Below are 22,886 nucleotides of genomic sequence, written 5' to 3' on the forward strand. Positions count from 1 at the left end.
CGGTTTAGGAACAACTAAAAAAAAGCAGCACAAGGTGTTGACCTGGCCTCCAAATTCACTAGATCCCAAACTGATCAAGTATCTGTGGGATGATCCACAGAGGCCCCTCCCCTCAACCCATAGGACCCAAAGGGCCCCACTAACAACATTCTGCAGGACACCCTCAGAAGGACCATGTCCATTCTCTGATGAGCCACAACTGTTTTGGAGGCACAAGGGAGACCTACACAATATTAGGAAGGTGGTCATAATGTTATGCCTGGTTGGTGGAAATACATAAAATAAAACTGGATTCTTCATCAAATAGAATCCCTTATATTGTGTAGGTCTCCTGTTTTGCGCCACTATGGCCCTGACCCAGTGATGCCTGTACTCCACTAGACCTCTGAAGGTGTGCTGTTGTGTGGCATGCAGCATTATCCTGTTGAAAGAGCCATTAATACCATTTCCATGAAAGGGTATACACGGTCTGCATTTATGCTTTGGTAGGTGGTACGTGTCAAAGCAACACCCAACGCATCACACTGCATAATGCATCCTGGTGCCATGTGTTCCCCAGGAAAGAGATAGACACACACTGTAAAAGAAGCCATGATTAATCAGACCAGACAACCTTCTTCCCTTACTCCTTGGTCTACTTTTCATAGGTATTACCCACTGCAGACTGGGAACACCCCACAAAATTTGCAGTTCTGGAGATGTTCTGACCCAGTCTTCTAGCCATCGCAATTTCATCCTTGTCAAAGTTGCTCCAATCCTTCCACTTGCCAGTTTTTCCTGTTTCTACCAAATCAACTCGAGAACAAAATTCTTACTTGCTGCTTAATATATCCCACCTACGGACAGGTAGGTAATCATTGTTACATTAATGGAGAAGTTATTTGCTGTTACTGCTTTTAAAATTGAACTGTTCAGCTTTAAAATCTAAATAAAATCTATTCTCAAAGAAATAAACATTTAATGTATTCAGATGTTAAATAACTGACACAAAATGGTGTTTTCATATTGTAACTAAGTTCAAATTTTAATGTACAGCAGTGCATCATATTTTAGTACTAGTAATGCTGCATAGTACAGAAAACAGTAACTGTATCTGTAAATGTATAGTTGTGGAGTAAAATGTACAATATGTTCCACCAAAATAAAGTGGAGTAGAAATAAAAAGTGGTATACTATAGAATTTAAACACTCAAGTAAAATACAAGTAGTTGAAAACTGCACATTACACTAGCTGCTTTCCCCCTGAAAACTGACCGGTATTGATATGGGACTTTAAATAAACAAACATGTCCACAAATTAGGCAGGGAGAGACAAAAAGCAGAGAGCACTCAAAGTCCATTGCCCTTAAGGAATCCATGGTGCTATCAGATCGCTAGTGTGTGGCTGATGCTTCCCCCTAGTGGTTACTTGATATTCTGCAGTCAGTTTGAGAAACAAATCTAACACAAATTATTTGCACGTCTACTGATCAGATGTGGAGGCCATTGATTTACTCAGCCTTTATACTGAAGTGGCTGAGTAAATCAGACAATATTAAGTTTTTACAACTTAATATTTCACTATGTCTTGTTGCGTTACACTGCAGATTCATATAACACAGAAACACAAGCTCAGTTGGTAAAAGTTGGGCATTTACCATACATCTATAAAAAATTATTAAGTGATTCAATTAGCAGACAGAAAAAATATTATTATTAAAAAATGCATTTTCTTAACATACGCAATGTATAATTTTCAAGCAGATATCAGATTTTCTGCTTTTATAAAATAATACTATTAGCTACTCCTAAAGCACATAATCACCTACTACATAACAATGCTCCTTAGAGGCCACTATTGTAATACAGCCGAACGTATATAACCATAGGTGGATGGCAACTTGCAGGTACATGTGTTGATTATACTTCTGTTGTGTATTTTTCTGCTTTTATTTTAAGCATAATTTTAAATGCATAAGTTTTATTTGTTACTGTCTCATTGTTACTTCTATTTATGATAAGTGAAGAGTGTTTGTAGAATACTTTTTTTTCCATTTCTGGGGTCCAGGAGAGTTTCCCTTTTCTTTTTCTGTTTGATTACTTCAGTATCGATAAAATAATGTTGGCAGGCGCTGCGAAACAAATTTGATTTATTTTTTTGGTCACTTTTTGTTTTAGCTCTTACTGAGGTTACCAGCGAAAACGGCCTGCATGTCGCCGTTCAACTGTCACCTGCATGTCACGCTGTACTGTGCTACTTCCTCATATTTTGCAGCTTTGACAGATTTCAACCATCCCAGAAGATAGACAGATGATACAACCAATAGTATCTCGGGATTTCAGCAGCAGGCCCCGCCTTCACTTGATGGACGTTGGTTTGAACCAATCATCACCCGAGGAGTCGCACCTCCCAACCGGAGACGGATTTCCGAACCAAATGTAGCAAAATAGCCTGTACTTTGTTTACGTCCCGTTGGTTAGCTGACAGCTGTTGTAGCGCTTTACCCAAAACAAACCGTCTTGTCTGCATGCCTCTGTTGGTTGTCCAGAGCTTTGTAAACTTTTGACCGAGTAGCATGTGCTCCGAGGATGGGATGTTTTGTTGAATGAGGGGGACCCACTAGATGCCGACAGGAGGATGAACTCCATCACCGGTCGGGTTCTTGCTATACCCGCGGTCTCTGTCACCAACTCTGGAGCTTCATCCTCTCGAGCCTTACATGTAGAGCTCACGTCCCAGCAGGTAAATGAAAACCCTCTGAGCCTATAACTGCATTCAGCTGAACTCAGGAAAACTTGGACTGGGCCGCCTCACTGTGTTATGTGCTAGTTAACAACGTCAGTTACAACTGCTGCCTGTAGATACACGGCAGGCCTGTCAGGCTAGCTAGCTAGTTAGCTAGCAGCTGCTAGCGTGCAGTTAGCTGGCTTACTGGAAATAAATGAAACGGGACTGACACTCCAGCCTTGCAACAACACGTTTGGCAGATGAAGGGTAATTTTAAGCCCGACCTATTCAGTATTTTTTGCTGTGCTTAGCTTATATGTATACCACACGACATATTTAATTATGTGTAAAGTTAGCATGCTTTTGCTAATTGTAACTTAACTTGGCGTAATGTCTTCACGCAAGTGACAGCTCAGTAGGAGGAACCGTTAGCATACAGTAGTATATCGTTATGTTGACGTTAAACTGTCTCAAACAGTTGTTTTGTCGTTATTTGACACATTAATTGATTTATTCAGTGCTCTCTTAAGATGGGGATTTAGGGAATCTCAAATACAGCATTCATCCATTCATTCATTCATTCTTTCATTCATTCATTTGGAAATAGCATACTGTACATAAAGTTGATAGTTTTCTCATTAAGTTTACCCAACATCAGGATAGAAAACAGACCCACTACTTCTTTCACAGACTCATCGTCCATGTCATTGCATCATATTCTGTTTGCCTTGTTTAATATATCTTTTTTTGGGATAAGTTATAGGAATTTTGCGTAGAATTAAGAGCCAACGTCTGATCATCACACAGCATCCTGTGAAACATTTGTATGCAGCAGGCTTTTCTTGGACTTGTTGCATCAAACCACTTCAGCCTATTTTATCTACAATTTTATCAAATTGGCGTGTTTTTTAGCATTTCATATGATTGGGATTCATAATATGTGCCACTGACGCAGCATGACGTTCAGCTTTGGGTTTTCTAATTGATCTTTTCTGCTTAGTTTGACGTACAGTGTAGATATCGATGGTTGTACCATGGAAAATTACTTTGGGACTGGGACTTTAACATTTAATGTTTTCCCCAGGTTATTTGAATGATTGTATTGTATGGTCATTTTGATAATATACTCTGTAATCTAAACTTCTTCATCATCAGAACAGTTAAACAGTCCATTATTTTCACGGTAAATTAGACTAGGCATTATATTTCTGTGATGAGATAAATATGTGACAAAAAAGGTGATTTAATGCTTATCTTGTGATGTCTGGATCCGTAAATAACTTCAGTTGTGTTTGTTGAGATTTCAGGTTATCTGCCTCTGTATCTTTTTCACCGGCTCAAATACAATGGAAGCGATCTGGCTATTGTTTAGGGTCCCCCAAAGCACCGAAAATTTACATTTAAAAGATATTAGAAATCTCAGAGACAGAGACCTCAAACACATAAAAGAAAGCGTTTGCATTACATTACATTACTGTATACAATTTCTGTTGGTAGCAATAAAATGCTTTAAGTCTTTCTGTAATTTTACAGACACTTTACCTTTGCATTTTAATCTTTGGCTTTTACTGTATATTGTTTACTTTTTAAGCACCCTCTAACATTATTTACTTGTGACACATGGATATTATAATAGACCAGAGACTGTGAGAAATGCATGTCAAATTGTTGATTAGACACATGTGCTTTTAGGACAGTGTGCTTTTATTTTATAGAAACAGGAAAGGTGGGAATGAGAGTTTGAGAAGAACATGTAGCAAGCAATCCAATCAGCCAGGAATTGTTTTTTTATGCCCATATTGAATGCACCTTAAAAAGGCAGTTGTTGCTCACAGTCTTATTCGTTGTATGTACATTTTGGTGATTTGGGAACTAAGCCCATAATAAGTAAATTTCACAAGTATACTGATGGGAATTGTAGTGGATAAAAACAAGAGATACATTCTCTAAAATATATGTAGAACCATCTTTCCACATTTAAATGTGCCTTCTTTAACTCCAGTATAAAGCTGATATATTCAGATTTTGGCTTTGAAATTCAATATATAAAACAGCTGTACTTGTGTGTGTAACTACAGTGATAACAGCAGTTTGTATAGTTGTATAAGAGAAAATATGGTCGTCTTAGTGAGAGGATTACTCGTTCATATTGTTTAATGAAATAAAGTGCACACAAAGAATGCCCTTATTGAATAAATTAATGACTACACACTTCTCTAAGGCAGACATAAACAGTATGGCAATGGTAAGATGCAGTTTATCATAAAAGCTACAACCTAGAGTTTAAAGTAGTTCCAGACATAATCGTGATGGCCTGTTTTCTGTGGAATTTAAGTTATGCATGGTGATAACATCATAACATGGTGATCTCGGAGGTATGATTTAGTAAAGGTGTGTATTAAGCATGCATTCGTTTTTATTTGGTGTGCCTAAAAAACTGTAGTTTCATGTCCGGTCTTCAGTTACCTGTGAAATGTAGCACTGGCTTTGATTTAGTCCATCCAGTTTCTAAAGAAAATGAACGTCTTTGGTCATGTATTACAGATGTTCAGCACAAGGCTTGTGACTAGCTAATCACTCTAATCGCATACCACCATCTTATATGAGGGTTTTATAACATGGTTTGTAGTGACCATGCCTTTGATTTTCACAGCCATTTTCTCTGCCTGTGGTCTGCTTTAGCCCATTCAGAAATGTGCACTGACATTTCTTAAGGAGGGGGTTAAGAGTACTATGCAGAACAATCAGTTTTTTTGTTTCCGAGGCCCTTAATCTTATAGGGAATCCCATGACTTAGATTTAGTCTTTGTATGGCTGCGGGAGAGAGGCCGGACTGACCAGTTAAGAGAGAATCTGTGTTGTCGTGACGTGCTTGCCTGAAGCAGGCATTGCCAAGTGGCACGCCTTTGTCTCTTGTGTTTTATCCCCTCGCACATGCATATGTAAACTACCTTTTTAGTAAGATATTTGATCTCTACAGGTCTCAAACATTGCATATTTTAAAGCATGTACTTTTCTTTATGCCTATAAGCTTTGTGACAAGCACATGGTTTACAATGATGCCTTTCTTTTGTTTGGCGCTTACTGTGATTTGTAGACTTTGTGATAAATCATTGTAGGGCTAAAAAAATGAAGTTATTTCTCATGTGACTGTCATGACTGGTCTTGCTTGTCTGGTTAGCTTGCTACTTAATTCTACCATGAACATGTCATGCCTGTATTATTTTAATATCTTTCTGCTGCTCTTGCCTCTATGCATGATAAATAACCGCTACTATTGACACTTAACACAGTTTAAAGGATAGAGAATTTGATACTTAATTGATCTTGGCTTCTGCGTCTTCAGACCTGCTAAGATTGCATTTGCCAATGACTATTACATTAGCCAAATGAACGTGAATACAACAGCTCTGATGTCTGTAATATGTTGCCAGTGTATCCACTCTTTCTCTCAATCTCTGCCTAACAGAGACGCCTGCGTCATCTCCGGAGCATCGCAGCCAGAAACATCGTCAACAAGAATGGTTCCCCACTGCTGGATACTTACTTCACCCTTCACCTCTGTATAGGAGACGGCATTTCTAGAGGTCAGTGTTACTGTAACGCTCCTTCCACACACACCTGAGACCCTGTCAATGGTTTTTGAGCAGTTTTACATGAGGATGTTTTAATAAGGGATGCAGAATACCACTTTTTGTCAGACCTTGTGGATACAGAACACTGATATGGGTACTTAATAATGACATTACAGTTCTAAGAATGACAGTTCAAATCAGCACCAATACAACTTCTGTCAGATCACTAGCATGTAGCATTGGCATTATTTCTCTGAGGCAAGTTCCTTGTTAACAGCCAGCTAACCTGTGCTACCGCTGTCTCTCTGTGCGGCTAAGCAAAACTTGCCGTGCTGTGGTGAAGTGCACAATGCACATTCAGTACATGTGGGTTCTAAATAATTGAATTGGTTTCAGTACTCTTTTTCCACCGCATTGATATACTGACACCAGCTGTATTTTCTCACTATGTCTATTTTCTGACAGCGAGTTGGCATGCACACCGTGTTGCCCAAATAGCCCTGTCTCCTCTTATTCACAACCTCAGCAAGTGCACAACCTTAAGAAGTTTTCATGAATGTAAAATTTGGGGTGGGACTCGATTTGAATAATAAAAAAATATAAAAAAAACTAATAGTAATCTAAATAATTAGATCTCGATTAATCACATTTTAATCACATAACAATATTTGCCCCGAAAAGCAACATTTTTTTTAATTTAAATAGATTTTGAATATTTGAAGATTGAATATTGTAAACTCAAGCTCCTTTAATGCCTGCATTTCATTGCATTTCAATTCAAAACAGTAGAAAAAGAAATAGAAAATATCCCTGGCTCAAAACTGAACAGACCTAAAGTTAAAGTGCTATTTTAAATACTTGGTGGTTTCTGTGCTCGCTGCAACATGCTTTACATTTACTGTAGATGGTACTGTAGGGTTGAAGTGATTCATAGGTATGCAAATTCTTTCAATTTGCACAAAACCACACTTTTATCAAGGCTTCCATCGGGTAGTATTTTTTTTAAATGAAGTATATCAGTAAATCGTGCACTGACAAATGTTCCGCGTTGTTTGGAGTACAAACTGTGATTAAAAACGTTTTAAATGCGTTATTTTTATATCAGTATTCATTAGGTACTGAATCAGGGTTATAAATTCCACCACTGTTACAACACCAATGCACGTTATATTTCTGTGACCACACAGAGCAGTGGTTTGTGATGGTTTAGAAAATCTGGTATCTTAAGCCAAGTAGTCATTGTCCCAATAGTAATACCCCCATAGAAGGTATGACATTGTATTATTACAGTTGTTTCAGAAATAAAATAGTGAAATGAAGGCAGATAAAACAAATAAAGATTTGTTTGTATCCCTGTGGATAGATTGGAGTAGACACTGACTCATTGACTAACTGTTCAAGCACTGTGGGAATATATTTTGAAGAAAGGCCATTGAGGTGCTTTTTTATAGAGACGCATTCCCCAGCTTTGATTCAGAAAGTGCTCAGAAATGTATTGCTCTGTCCACAGTGTGTAGAGTATCTTCAGGAGTTTAATCTAGTAAACATTTATTTCTGTCCTGCAGGTCTAATTGTCCAAATTAAATTTGACTTGAGCTCACATGAACTGTCATTGTGCATGAGTTTCCTGCCTTCTTTTAATCTACTTAATTTTATTTATTTTTTTTATGTCTTTTCAGATTTTTACAAGAGTGAAGTCATACGAGACTCACTGGTGAGTATAAACTTCAAACACTCTGCCTCCTGGGATAGGCTCAATATTTTGTCATTACCTTCAATTATGCCAAGACTGACATATATACCTGCTTCCTATTTGCCTGTCACACATTTAGCCACTTCTGAACTTTTTCACCCGAACCTTATTTAAACTGGTTGTGAAACAGTAGCTTTACAGAGATGTGCTGTGAAACGTGCTGTGTTGTATAAAATATCAAGCTTCCATCAACGTGAATTAGAAACGACATGTGCTTCCTTTGCGCAACTTTCTCTCTCGTCAGTTTTTGGCAGTTTCCACTTGCGTTTCTGTCGCAGATGCGGCGCTTCGCACAAAGCCATAGCAGCAACTATTGGTAGCAAGCCATTACTGGGCACTTGCGGCCGAGTAATGAGCTGACCTAAGCTGGTTTCCAGGCATACTTTTCAGTGCTCTCGACGGACAGACTTTATAATGCATTGCTGGAGTCATGACTCCTGTCAGCTCCTAGTCTAACTTGTTCCTGTTGAATATAACATCCTTGCTGACATTCGTTTTCGAGTATTCCGTCTCCTCCCTGTCATCGTCCGTCGAGGGAAACATTTCCTGTTGGTCTTCCTGTTTTCATTGTAACTCCTCTGCACTTCTGCTTCCGCTACTGACTCTCACTTGCTTTGTTTTCCACACCCCTCCCCCCAAACACTACCGCGGACTCTACTTTTGTTTTCTCTCTCTCCTCCGTGCCCCAGAGAACAACTAGTTTTTTACTATTTCATGGAGGGAAGTGATACGTAATTGAATGATATAAGTGACTTCAGTGTTCTGTTGCAGAACCACTAGTCATGTTGTCATTGTGGTCGTTCAGGGAGAGACTATAAACAGAAGTAGGGATCAGACTGTAAGGTTAATGTACAACAGGATGATTCAGTTACTTTGTAGTGGATAAGGATCATATTGGGAATTTAAAAAGGCATTCCACACATTTTTGCTGTTATTATGTTATTAATAATCTCTACCCTACACTCACATCCTCGTAGAATTTCGACTCATTGAGCTGTTATGAATGCTTGATTACCGCTCAGTCGGATAAACCAGGTTGAACGGTGGTCAGCTGTTGTGTCAGGTGTTAATATACTATGCTCACTGACTGACTGGCTGCTAATCCTTACGTGTGTGTGTGTGTGTGTGTGTCCAGAATCCAACTTGGCGAAGCCTGGACTTTGGCATGCTCCCCGACCTTCTGGACACCTCAGTGTCTTGCTTTGTGGTGAGGATCTGGGGAGGACAGGAGGAACAGTACCAGCTCCTCATTGAATGGAAGGTCAATCTTGACGGCCTCAGATACACAGGACAGCAGGTCAGCAACCACACACAAGAACTGATAATAGTAACGATGACATTTCATTGTAATATATACTATTCTTTTGAGAGGACTGTAGAGAATTTAAGAATATCTCTCTATTCTCTGTGAAGACCAGGCTTTTGTTAACACGGGAAACTGCAAATCTGGCATTATTTTTTATTTGCACACAGTGTTTATGCCATACTTTGTATCAATTAAATGTTTTACTGTTTGAAAAACTACATTCCAGGCATGAGGTGCACATTTTTCACCTCTACATGTAGCTTTGTACTCTTAAATGCAGTTAAAATAACAATTTACTCATGCATCACTCAGTATATTGCTTGTTGACCGTAATCAAAAGGCAAGAAATTGCAATACTTCTCACCACAGTAATGATTTTAGTAAGCATATATTGCACTGGTTAATGTTAAACCTCAAAACTTGTGCTCGTATGGCGTTTTTGTGTTGTGAGGACTGAAGATGTGCTTCAATGTTTAAACATTTTCAGGTGAGCATTTTGTGTTTTTTAAAGGTCACAGTGTACCAAGTCACTTGAGGCTTTAGTTTGCACTTGAAACGTAACAAACTTGCCATCTGAAAGTACTCAAGAGGAACTCTGTGTTATTGCCATTCTTTCACAACAAGACTGAATTGAAAGCTCGTAAACAGATAACACAGTCTCATGCACATCCAGATGCTGCTGTCCTTTGTTCTCCCTGCATCTGCCCCCACAATCAGCCTCTGCCTCGCTTTGTCCACAGATTCGATCCAGAAATCCGAATGAGATCATATTTGGACTAAATGACGGCTACTATGCAGCCGACTTTGATCATAAGGTACAGCATTTTGCCTCTTTTCCAAACCAACGAAAGGGAGAACCCAGTCCTAATGTCATTAGCTTTATTTCAATGCCATTTGGCTTCTGCACTGAAACACTGACATGTGGCTGTTTCAGGATCAGTCGGAGCGGAAGAAGAACAGCCAGCTTCAGGTCGACCAGAGTTCAGTGAGGAACTCTTACAGTGTTTTCTCTTTGCTCAGGTAAGTTTTGTGCTGTTCACCAGTATTACATCATATTGTCCTATTGACCTTTTTTTGCATCATTGAAATGCACCCTTCAAACTGGGTTTTTCTGTCATGCAGTGGATTTCAATTATGTACAAATTGTTCTTGCAATATATTTCAAACCACATCTTTTTTTGTTTGTTTGTTTGTTTGGTTAAAAAAAGAAAGGGTATTTATTTTTGTTCATGACTCATGTTATTAGACCAGGGGTGTATCTGCTGTATCTCAGTAGGTAGGGCGGGTTAGCAGTTCGACCCCCAAGACATGCCTCATGCTGAAGTGTCCTTGAGCTATACTGAAACCCCATTTATTTCCTATTATTACGTCTATGCCTGTCTTGCGTATGTGTCTTTTGTTGTCCAGCAGATGGTGCCATAGGAAAGCCAACATTTAAGAGCTCTGCTTGTCACCAACTTAATATAAGCTCACAAATCCTGCCCTGTATGTCCATGAACATAGCAGGTTAAATGTATAGCCATTTAAACAGTCTATTCCCATGAAAGGACCTTATCATTAAATACGATTTAGCATTGGGCGAGCAAAATGAAAGTTGTATATTGACTGTGAAAAATGGCTGCAATACAACTTTGTACCACAAGTAGGAGACAGAGACATGCTAAGTAAATAGCTTATTAGAAGGGAACCTTAGTACAGTAATTAAAAACTTAAAGGAGACATAAAGGAGTGCTGGCATCTGTTGACAAACACAGGCTCGTTCTACATTTAGATTTAAATGTGGTAGAACGTAAACACTACTTTTAGAAGTCTCCAGGGCTTCCCCAAAGGAAACCTTCAAGCCCGATCATCACCCAACAGCATAATTATACCCAGTTTTGACTAAATAAATGTGTATCTGCAAGGTTCAAGTTAGACACTTCCAAAATAAGATAAGGATCCTGTCATTTGGAGCATTATGAAGGCCTTCACTAACATTTTCCTTCTATAAGAATTAAATAAGGGACCATAAATGCGCCACAGGCCTTTGCAGTGTCAAGAAAAAGTAGTTGTGCCAAAGCCAGCTGAATTTTAACAGTGTTCCCTCATCTAGAAGTGGTCATGGTTTATGTTTATATGAGAGGGGACCATTGCCTCCTGAACAACTCACTGGAGAAAAAGCCCAGTGGATCATAACTTTTATGACCCCTGCTCTTGCTTTTTCTATTATTCCAGCCTTTCTCCACATCCTCTTCTTTGTATCCTCTCCCATTGGGATTTTAGAACACTTACACTGATTACATTTTTCCTCACATGCCCTGCATGCAGCTCTTCACCCTTGTCTGAATATTTTCTAAGCCTTGTTCACGATTATGTACTGTAGAATGATTCATCAGATATTATACGCTCCAGCAGGGATTATCCCTCAACCCCCCATGGTACATAACCATATATACAGAGCTCTTCAAAGTGCATTAACTTTCTGAAGCATTCAGGTGGACCATTGCCTTTGATTATTATTATAACATTACATGCAGTACATTGCACTGGTACACCATGCGTTTACTTTTTCATGGTGGGGGGAAGAATAGTACTCACATTTAATTCAGATTCAGATTCAGAAAACTTTATTTGTCCCCGGGGGGCAATTTAAGGCACAGGTGAGCAGCTTAACGTGCAAGTACAGACATTTTAAGGTGCAATTTAAGAATTAGTCTGGTCATCTAATTCTTCGAGTAAATCTCTTGTGGTTCTCCAAGAATGTGATGGGGACACTCAAAGTGTCAGACAATCTCATCCAACTTTCTCCCACTCTTCCTTGGCCCAGTGCATGGAGTCTTTCTCAGGGAAGTGCTTTAATGGAAAAGGATGAGATCTGCTTCAGTGCTAACGCACTGATCTTGATTAATGACGGTAATTTGTCAGCAGATTCACAACCTTCTTTTTCCGCCGGGGTCCAGTTGTCAACGCCCTGCGTTTGTGTGAGGAACATGGTGATGTGGGCTTGCAAACACAACACGTCTCCGATGGAGAGATGAAGAGGGAGCTTACAGGTCATCAATCAGCAGACTCTTGTCTCTTTCAGAGAGGCTGAGATAGAGGGCAAGCCTCATCCTACACAGAACTGGGCCCCTGTCTAGGCAGAAAAAAAGCCAAGAAGACAGTGACAAAGATGATCCAGCTGTTCAGCAAAGCGTTTTCCCCCCCCCCCCTCTCTTAGACAGACTTAATATAGGTTCAGATGTTACTCGACCTCCCAAGTATGCTCCTCTGCCCTAACAGTGGAAGGCTTGAGGAAGTAAGATGTGACTGGACTTTAATATATATTGGATATTCAATGAAAAGGAGAGACAGCGAGAGTGACGGAAGGGCTCATTGTTTGAGGTTATTATTGTTAAAGGTAATCTCTTATGGCGTAATGAATCACATGTGGAAGAACTGAGCTCTTTGACACAATTCTCTGAAATCAAAGATGTATTCACCGAATAGTTTTAAAGTGACATAACAACCAGTGTGAATGCTGGATGTTAAAACAGTGGGCCACGTGACACATAGCAAACATCATTCTTGGGGCAAAAGTATTTTCACAGTTCAACACAGTGACATTGCCGATTAAATTTGTCCCAAACTCCTGGAGCCTAAAGGGAAATGGTTCCTTTCTTCTCATGTGATCAGAGCCATATGTTGCCTGTGCCTCGTGATTTGCTTGTGTATGTTCCTTTGTGGAGTACGCCATGTATGTACAGTATGTGTCAACAGAAGCAGAGTGCAGTAATGGTGAAGTCTATTGGGACTTTCTTATTCCCCCAGAGCTGTTGAGGTGATAATGTTTTCCTGCAGGCAGCCCCTGAGGTCTCCTCGCCTGCTGGCTGGAGGCTGCCGCCACAGCTCTCAGCCGCAGGATGCTCCTGTGGTCCTGCATTAAGCAGACAGCTGGATCTGAGTCTATCGCTGACCCTGGTGTCACAACCAGCCGCAACTAGACTACAGCCATAATACAGATATGAATGTTTATGCTCAGGCTTTCATTTCACACCTCTGGAGTGGACTTCTGCAGAAAGTAATTCTATACATGCTTTAAGACATGGTGTGGTTTTTTAGCTTAATTTCTTCCAGCTTGTCTTTATTTCACTCTCACTAACAACTTAAGTTGTTTTCTCTTATTTTTCTCTCACTGTCTCCAGTTTTATTGTCTCTTTGGCACATGCCTAGCACTGTTGTCTTTTGTTATCTCAACTTGTTAATGTAGGGTTAATTTCTCTCACTTGTAAAATTGAACCTCTAGCTTCTCTTTGAGTTACCTGGCCTCTTTAACCAAAGCATGCAGGATTTTACTAAAGGTCTTTGATTTTTTTTTTTTAAATTTGTCTTTACACCAGGCAGTTTCAGTAGCCATGGCTAAAGAAATCTGTATATTTGGTGTAAGACAATGGCAAAGACCTTTTACTCATGGCTACTTGTGGGAATCCAAACATCAGTAATTATCTATAATCATCTAAGTGCGTGACCCCCTTTTGACCCTTTCAAGACCAAAACATATCTTTTCTCTAGATCTTGGCTCCCTGCATCTCTGTTGTAGTTTTCATGGCTTATAGCAACTCAGCAGATCCCCCACAAAAACCTCAGCCTCGAGGAGTAGTTGTGAATATGCAGGCTCGCCAAAGAGGCTTCACTCAAGTAATGTTATCTTCCATCCCATGTAGACGGAGACAATGGAGAAGTGATGTGAATAGCAAGTGGTTTAAATGTGTTGACATTCTTTTGCTATGAGATACAGACAGAATTTGGAAGTGTTTGTCCTAAGTCTCTGCTGCTGTGTTGTCTGTTTTGTCCCTGGCATCAGATTGTAATGGGTTATTATTCTTAATTTGCTGCCACAGAATGTTTCAGACCTTGTTTTGAATTGGTTAATTGACTGCCCTGTTCACCCAGTGCTGTTTGAAAAATGGTTGCTGGAAATGAATTCAGTACAGTCATTAGTCTGAGGAGTTGTTTCCTTTGACCCAGGATTGTTTGACAAATGCTTTGGGCAGACTTGCATGAGATAAACAGGTGGAGACTGGTTAGGTCAAATCATGTTAAATACATTTAGAGCGCTGCTTTAAGCGGACAGTTACATGTGAGCTGAATTAATCATATCCGTAAATATATATTCTACCTGTAGCCACCGTTTATCCTCTGCTTAGTTGTACACAAAGTGGTTTTTAGTTCAGTCTAAATATTACTTAGGCAGACAATTATATATACAAGAGATAAAAAGATTCATGCATCTCTGCCGCAGCTTAATGATGTGAATTGAAATCTCATTCTAAACTCTACCATTTAGACCTACAATTTGAAGAAATGGAGCAACACAAGGCCTTATAATGTGTGTGTTTCCCCCATCATTTTCCTATCAGAAGAACAGTATGCTCCCAGGTTTTTAGATCATTTTCTCTTGCTTATCGCTCTAAGACAGATCACACATCTGTATTTGCTGATTCCTTCTCAGCCCTGATTGCAAAATTACGGATGTTGGGCCTCATCACAGCACATAAACCAGGGAAAATATTTATTTCGAGATAATCAGTGGAAGTAAATGAACAAAAAACAAGAGATGTGGGTTAGAAAGGCTGCCAGACCACTGCTGGGTTAAAAAACAAAGACTTAAAGGTCATCCTTTTTTTTTTTTTTTTTTCCTCCATATACTTGATTGTACTACTTTACTACTTTTCTTTACCTTATTATTTGAAAAGTACTTACCAGTCTCTAATTTTACTATACCTAAAGGCCCCTATTCCAGCATTTCAACAAGATGTCTTCATTTTATCAGAAAATCTTGAAGTTTCAAAAGCACAAGTTTCATCTGACACCCCTGCAGAATCTACTGCTATGTTGACGGAGCAAATGTTATTGTTTGTCTGATTTTTATCAGGAAGAAGGGTTGAGTGCACAGCCTCAGCCATAACTTCCTGTGAATCTGAGTTATAGGGTACCTTTCATTCAATGGGGAGGAAGAAGTCGTGGAGTCTGGTGTGTTTTAGCGTCCCCTGGTCAGTTGCCCAGTGAATTCAGTGCTGGGTATACGGTGAGAGTCGTGCCTGCTCGTCTATAGGTCGTGGTGATGGGCAGGCGTTAGGCCAAGGCTCAGGAGATGATAAGGGGGCAGACATGCGTGAAAAGGAGAGAAGATAACCATTCTCACCTGGGGGAAAAGGCCATATCAGATTCTCCAATCGCAATCACCTAAACAGATGAAGCTGTCAAAACAGATCTGCTCTGATGTTCCAAAGGTCTATCTCTAACTCTTATCACCGTCACCTCAGAAACATTGAAAAAGCGTGGGTAGAAAACATGAAATGATTTTCCTGTTGCGCTTGTCTTCTAACTTCTGTTTACATCGTCATAGAAACTATTTTTTCTGGGTTGGTTGCCGGATAAAGGCAATAATATCCAGAGGTGACTCTGAGTTTCATAACTAGAAAAGCCCCCTAGGATTTGTAAAATGACTCCACCAAGCTGCAAGCCTGTTAAAGAGAGTCTTTTACCCTAAACCCACTCAAGAGGCAATTTCTTGAAGACTCAAAGCAAAGAACATACCTAAAGAAAAACTCCTTTGACTCAAGCAACAATCCTCTTATTCTGTCAGCTATAATCACCGGCTCCAATTTCTCCTTGTTTCTTATGGACTCCACCTGCAGTTGGTGCAGTTGTATAACAAACTGGTGATTCAGACCATAAAAAGAATTAAAGTGAGTAAACAGCAGCTGCGTTTAAAATTTTCATGCTGCGTTCTTAAATTTAGCCTTGTGAACACTATTACTGTTTGGTTGATGTTGTCTGGAAATAGGAAAATTTGTCACTGGGAGAGAGGAATTTTTAGGAGGGCAATGCTGAGCCAGTCTGCACACAGCATGAAGAAAAGTGACCATTACTGCTGTGTTTATTAATAGCCACGGATTGCAGGAGACATCCTCAAGAAGTGCATGATCCAACGCCAGTGTTGACAGTTTGATTGCTAATTGCCTGTTGCCTTGTCTGTGTTGTCTAACTTATTCCCACCATGTGTATCTCAATGGGATGGGTTGTGCTATGTTGTTTTTTTGGTCCATCTTCCTATGGGTTTAGGACTTGCAGAAAACATTGTTGGAAGTTAACTGCCCCTTTGATTGATGGTCTAGATAATAAGCTTTCTTGTCATTTGTGTGCTGACGTTGCTGTTCTCTATTTCAGTGATGACAGTGACATGGAATTTGGAAGTAGAGCTCCATCTCTCTGGTTTCAATTAATTAGAAGGCCTTTTGAGGGCTCTTGGACTGATGGGTTTGGTCCTGTTGGACAGTGTTTGAGCTCATGCCTTATTGTGTTTAGATTATTGAACAATAAATAAATAATGACTTTTGCTGTCATATTTATGGCATTTTGCAACTTGATTTTCTAAACTGTAGACTTACCATTGGGAATGTTCTCAATTTTGTATTAGTCCTGTATTTGATGTCAAACCTCGTCATTACATTTTGCAGCAGCCGAGGTTGAAAAATTAAGTTAAACCCAAGTTAATCACTGCAAAATGTCTCCTTCTCACATGGGGACAATTATAATTCTCAATGTGCCCTGCACACTTACTGTAAACATCCAAGCTAAATAGAATGAATTGCTTGTGAGCCTGTATCTGACGCTCATATTTATTCAGTCAATCAATTTAATGTTCTCTTGGAAACAACGTTTCACCACCGAGTTGTTCTTGCGGTCCCGTGTGTGGTTACAATGTTGTGGATGGTGTCATTGTGTTCTTCTCCATCTGCAGGCTTCACACTGCCCAGAGAGCCATCAAACAGACCCAAGTAACGGTTCAGAAGATTGGGAAGGAGATTGAGGAAAAACTAAGGACGACAGCGACCTGCACAGAGCGGGTGAGTACGGTCACTCTCCAACAACTTATCAGCAACAGCGTTAGACGGCTTATTTGCTTCTGTTCAGCAGCAGTTGCCATTGTTATTTCATCAGCTGCTGTGCATGGTATAGTGTGAAAATGGGGGGATGAAGTACATTTTATGTTTTAGGAACTTCATTATGATAATTTATGATGTAGTGTTTTTGAAATAACAGTAATTAATACCATAGAGCAGTAATTGCTGGGATCAGCGATAACAGGCTAACTGGCTTCTCCACTAATAATAATCATAAGAGACTGTATTGTGATTAAGACTTATGGGGATTTCACAGCTTGTATCATCCTAAAGCCCAGATATAGATCTAACACTGTGAGTACGGGATGTCATTAAACCCTTTTGGCAGCTATTGAATCTGTTTGTTTTGATGGCTCAACCAAAAAGTAGAGAAAGAGCAATATCCAACCTGCTGCAGTGATTTGACAAAAAATCCTGTGTTTGTGTTTCCACTTTCTGTCATATCCTCGACTACGATCCGCAGCAAAAGCAGGAAAGCATATTTAACATTTTTGGAATTGGCAGCCACACAGCTGTGAAAACGGAGCGCTGATCCCAGGATTGACATTGTGTTTGTTGTAAACTTCAAAAGCATCCCTTTTCTTCTGCTGTCATAAAAGCCCAGAGGTGCTGACGCTTTGGTGTTTTTACCCTCCAGTTGGACTTGCCTTTAGAAAAAGGTTTTCACATATTGTACCGTCTATGGTGAAATTCTGTTTTCATAATCGCTCAAAGTTTCATATCTTTCAGAGGGCTGTTGCACAGATACCATAGTTAAAGGTTTTAAGAGCCTCTACAGCTGTTACAACTGCTGCTTTCCATCATGACGTCCATCAACTTTTGTTATGCTTCATTTTTTGTTTCCTTCCTGAGACCTTCATCCTACCTATTGAAGCAGTTCCACTATAGCCACTGGCCCCCTGCCCCCCTCAAAAGTTGAGGCTCCTTTCTTTTTGCCACAAAGGATCCCTTTCAAAAACTTGTCTCTGATATTTCCCCCTCAGCGAAACATTCTTTAAAACCCTTTTTCAGAGCTCAAATCAGCTAATAAATCACATAATCCTCTACCTTTCTGTAAAGGCCCTACAACTCCGAGTGAGTGGAGCATTGTGTGGCTCTTCTAAAGGTTTCCCTCTTCGGAGAGCTCTGTACTATCCTTCTGTTCACGTCATGGTGAGCATGGATCAAAGGGGGACAGAGTGGAGGCCACCAACCCCAGCGCATGGCCCTTTCACCCTCTCACCCACACTCTGCCATTAATCTGCTGGGTTATAACATGCTCCCACAACGCCTGCTGCTTATTTACTCAGCTGACCCACTGCTGTTTGATGTTCAGTAGAAGGCAGACAGACCCTGGTGGTGGGTAAAAGTCTCTCTCACACACACTCACATGGCTGTGAACCACTTGTCAACTATGCGGCACAGTGAAAGTGTAGGAGGTTCACAGTTCGTGCCAGTGCCAGTAGTGGTTAACATGCAAGCATCAGGGTGCGACACATTGGCGAGATGGAGGCTCTATCAGTTGTCTCGCTGCGACTGATACCCCTCTCTGTTTTCTCCTCGAAGCCCTCAGCAGAAACCTTCCAGAAGAGGCCTATCTTTGTTTCCTCTGATCCAGGCCGCGATCTCTATCTCAGTGTATGTGTGTCTGAGATGCCACAGTCCCTGTATGCAAACAAGAGGATGAATAACAAGTTTGAATGTTGTCCTGCCGGCTCCCTCCCTTGCTCCCTCCCTCCCAGATCTTCATTATCTAGCTCGTTCTCCATTTCTACTTCATGTTCTTATCCTCCAGCTCAAATTACATGTACATTTGTCATCATCCACTCAGTCCTTAAAGATGGCCTCTTAAATCTGTCTTTGCATGTTTTGAAGTTTCCCTATCTGTTCATCCCAGCTTATCACTTTTATTGTATGGTTCTGTTAATCACCAATCTCGCTCTTTCTTACTATACTCTATATCACATCCATCTATCCATGAATTCCTTGTCCTGTTCCTCATTAGATGGTTATTCCTCTTCAGGCTCCCTATCTGCTACATAGAAACACGAAGCCCGATGAAGGGACACCCCATAGAGAAAGCAAGATGTTGACTGATCACCTGATGCTGCTGTTGGTCAGGCAGCATGTAGTGAGGGAGACGCCAGGCAGGAATTGTGGGGACACTCACCTTTAGGAGACTGCGGTTTGGTTTGCTTTTGATTTGGTTAAAAATGACTGAGCACCTTTAGTCCTTGCTCGCAGAGTCACTGCATTCAAATATACTAACATTCATCCAGCTATACACAGAATCAACATACTTCACCCGCCCCGTAATTTTCTGCCATACATATTGCCATACTTCCTCTGCTATCACTTAAAACACATTCTTTACTGAGATAGCACTGATAATGTCAACGTCTACATCAGTTTAAAAACACCTTGTGTTGACACCTGCCTGGCTAGATGTCTGCACAGGTTGAAGTTGGGGACAGCTGCTTCCCCTGCTTCCAGTCTTTAGGCAAAGCTCAGGTAAAAGTGTTCTAGATGTAGCTTCATTTTATATTATGGGAAGTATTATATCACATTAATAAGACAATATGATAGCAAAAATACCACTTTGCACGTGCTCTAGATTTTAATGTGTTTAGAGTGTCGTCTTTAAAGTGTTTAACGTGTAGTGTTTACACACTAAAGAAGTCAGCTATTCCAAGAAATTTAACAAACTTTATGTCAAATTCCTTATCTCTCACAGGCTGTCCATTGTGGTCCATTCCTTTTCCCCAATAAATGTGGATTAAAAAAAAAAGTCTAAAGTGACCCCAAAGCTACTATTCTGGTCAACCAGAAGCAATGGGAAACGTATCCCTTCTGCATGTTAGCTAACCTTGTAACAGCAGCAGCTTGTAACCATGGTTGGCTAACCCATTACCTAGCTACAGTGAGTTACTCTGCTTGCTGTGTCATTGTTTGCCCTCTCTTGTGAATGTTGTTGCCTTGGCGATGAACTTCCATTGTTTAATGGTGTAAGTGGTCCATGACTGACAAAACCGCTTGAAGGATCTGTCAGTCTGTGCTAACCCAATCATGAAAAGGTCTGATCAGCCAAAATAAAACAAAAAAACATCTGTGTAGGGGTTATTGGGATACAGAGCTATTATAACAAAGGAAATGGTAGGAAATATTATCTACAGTGTGTAACAAATGGAAGTGGAATTAAATTTATGCAAGAATAATAGCATAATATGAATATGATTTGTAATTGCATTATTGCTGTAAATTATATAGGGTATGGAATTCGTGACTAAATTAAAGATACAATCCAAATGGTCAATATAAATATGAAGCTGTCACAATCCAGCCTGGGTTTGATACCCAACCTCATCTGTTCCCATTTTATCAGAGCAGCACTTGCAGACAGCCTTTCCCATGACTTGTGCTCATTACTAAACATTTTTACCAGTAACACACATCTCAGGCCTTCGTGAAATGTTTTGAATAGCCAAACCATTATCTGTCTGTCGTGTCATTAGTTGTTGACAGGGGATTCTGGATTATTAACTGCAAGCATTGGCTCAGTGGATGTGTATTAAATCAATGTGACGTGGGATCAGCCCGCAAAACCATGGCTGGTCCTTGAGGGAACTAGTGGGAATTCTGGAGCTTTTACAAAGAGTAATAAACACTCGGAATTGCTGTGACCACTTGCTAAATATTTTCTCTCATCTCCATTCTGTTTTTTCCTTATGTTTTCCATCTCTGCTGTTTTCTGTGAGCAGAAGAAAGAGCGTGAGTGCATGCAGCTGCGTATAGCTGTGCTGCGAAGTGAGCTGCTGCGACAGAGGAAGGCGCTTGGCAGGGAGATAGACCTGCGGCAGAAGGAGCGGGCACAGCTGCAGAAAAAAGGTAAACTGATGAGGTGCACGGACAATGGGTACACCTGGGCTAATAGTAATAATAGTACACCTCCATTTACAAATCAGATTTGAATGTTTTAGACCCATGGGATTGGGGCAGGGTTGGAGTTAGGGAACCAATGTATTATAAAGTGTCAGCTATCCTATTGAATAATATATACAATGGATGCATGCTTTTCTACATTTTGCAGTAAACAACTGATCCAACAACAAAGCACACATTAATAGGTATATTCCTTCCACTTAATTAGCGTTTTCCCACTCTAGAGTTGCTCAGTTGCTAGAGATAACGTGGACCAAAATGAAAGCCACTGGGAATTTAGTGGTACATAATAAACACACGGGATGTTCAGACAGTCCCTCTGCAACCAATTTAGATGTCTCCAGTGGCGCGGCATGACTAGAATCCTGGTTGTGTAATAAGACTTAATACAATGGTAAAAACACGTGCAGCCAATTCCGACTAAATCTCCAGTCCTCCCTCGGATTATCCACAAATGCAGCTACTACTAATAGTATAGAGAATAAAATGTAAATGTGCTCATGACAAACATTGACTGTTTTGTCTACATTGCACACCTAATCAGAATGTTTTACATTTTAATTTAGTATGATGCAATGAATTCCTTTTAACTGAAAAACTCAACAAGGCTCCTTTGTTAATTTGCATCTCTCTGTTGTTTGATCAAGTTCACTACCTCACCCGGAAATGAATGCATTCTGTAATGTCACCTTGTTTTTCTTGTAAAAGTGTCAACAATGATGGAAGAAGCACGTTAAAGTCTGGCTCATTCCAATCTCATGGATTTTTGTACACACACTATAAAGAGTTGGGGTATTTCAATTGTATGTTGGAAATTTGTCTTAAATTTACGAAACATATCATTTGGCATATCATTTTACATGTCAATGCCATGTTGAGTCAACGCTTTATTGTTGTGAGTGTTGTCACATATAGGAAATCTCTTTCACTCTTCCAGTCGGATCGGAGTCACTAAACACAAACACACGTACACATGTAATGTACACTATATAGAGCCATTCCTGTGGTTAACTCAGCCTGTTCCGAGCCACTACAGCAGGAGTTTTTGCAGCGGTGTCACACAGTTAACCCTGTGAAGTCTGAAGCTAGCTACTTTGATGTCTGACGGTTGAGGTGGATTTCAGTAAGGTTTGGTGAAACTTCGGCTGGGAAATATATACACCCAAAACCCAAACACATAAGCATTGTTGGACATTATTATTTTTACCAATTTCTTTTGGAATATTGTACATTTTATGTTGTAATTTCTGTGTATTTTGGAAACTTGGAGCATATCAAATCTCAGCTATTCCTTTCTCTGTCTCTATTCAATTTTGTGCTTCAGCTGGAAAAAATCCAGGTTAAACAAAGATCGTGAGCCACAGTAGTGTATCGTACAGTAACTCTGTTGAGGGCTTCACTGTAGCAGAAGTGCTTTAATACTGTTGAATGAAATCAAATTGCTAAATGGCTACTAAATCAATATACTAAGATAATATCAATAGTTCATTTTTGACAGTTGTAGTGTGGGAGATTGAACTCGTTCCCTGCAGCTCTCCAAAAAAGCTTTAGGACTAGATATATCTTGATCTGCTGTCATCAGCTCTGATGTTGTTTCTGACAGCAGGCCAGATTCCCTCTATCTGTAAGATCACTTTACTGCTTGACCAAAGGGCAGGGCACATCATCGAGCGACCAACCTGATTTGGGGATTGTTAAT

General features: G+C 40.0%; 1 protein-coding gene across 2 annotated transcripts in view; it reads left to right on the top strand.

Moving 5' to 3' along the window:
- Positions 1-2,085: 2,085 nt before the first annotated feature.
- uvrag (UV radiation resistance associated gene) overlaps positions 2,086-22,886 on the top strand; it is an 85,482-nt gene continuing 64,681 nt past the window's right edge. For both annotated transcript variants that reach the window (XM_084564788.1, XM_084564789.1), the window contains exons 1-8: positions 2,086-2,722; positions 6,177-6,294; positions 7,962-7,996; positions 9,171-9,332; positions 10,082-10,156; positions 10,276-10,361; positions 17,107-17,212; positions 21,007-21,133. In XM_084564788.1, the coding sequence (XP_084420914.1) occupies positions 2,618-2,722; positions 6,177-6,294; positions 7,962-7,996; positions 9,171-9,332; positions 10,082-10,156; positions 10,276-10,361; positions 17,107-17,212; positions 21,007-21,133 (814 nt within the window). In that variant the 5' untranslated portion in view covers positions 2,086-2,617. The remainder of the gene's footprint in view (positions 2,723-6,176; positions 6,295-7,961; positions 7,997-9,170; positions 9,333-10,081; positions 10,157-10,275; positions 10,362-17,106; positions 17,213-21,006; positions 21,134-22,886) is intronic.

This window comes from Chelon labrosus, assembly GCF_963514085.1.
Source record: "Chelon labrosus genome assembly, chromosome: 17".
Classification (NCBI taxonomy): domain Eukaryota; kingdom Metazoa; phylum Chordata; class Actinopteri; order Mugiliformes; family Mugilidae; genus Chelon; species Chelon labrosus.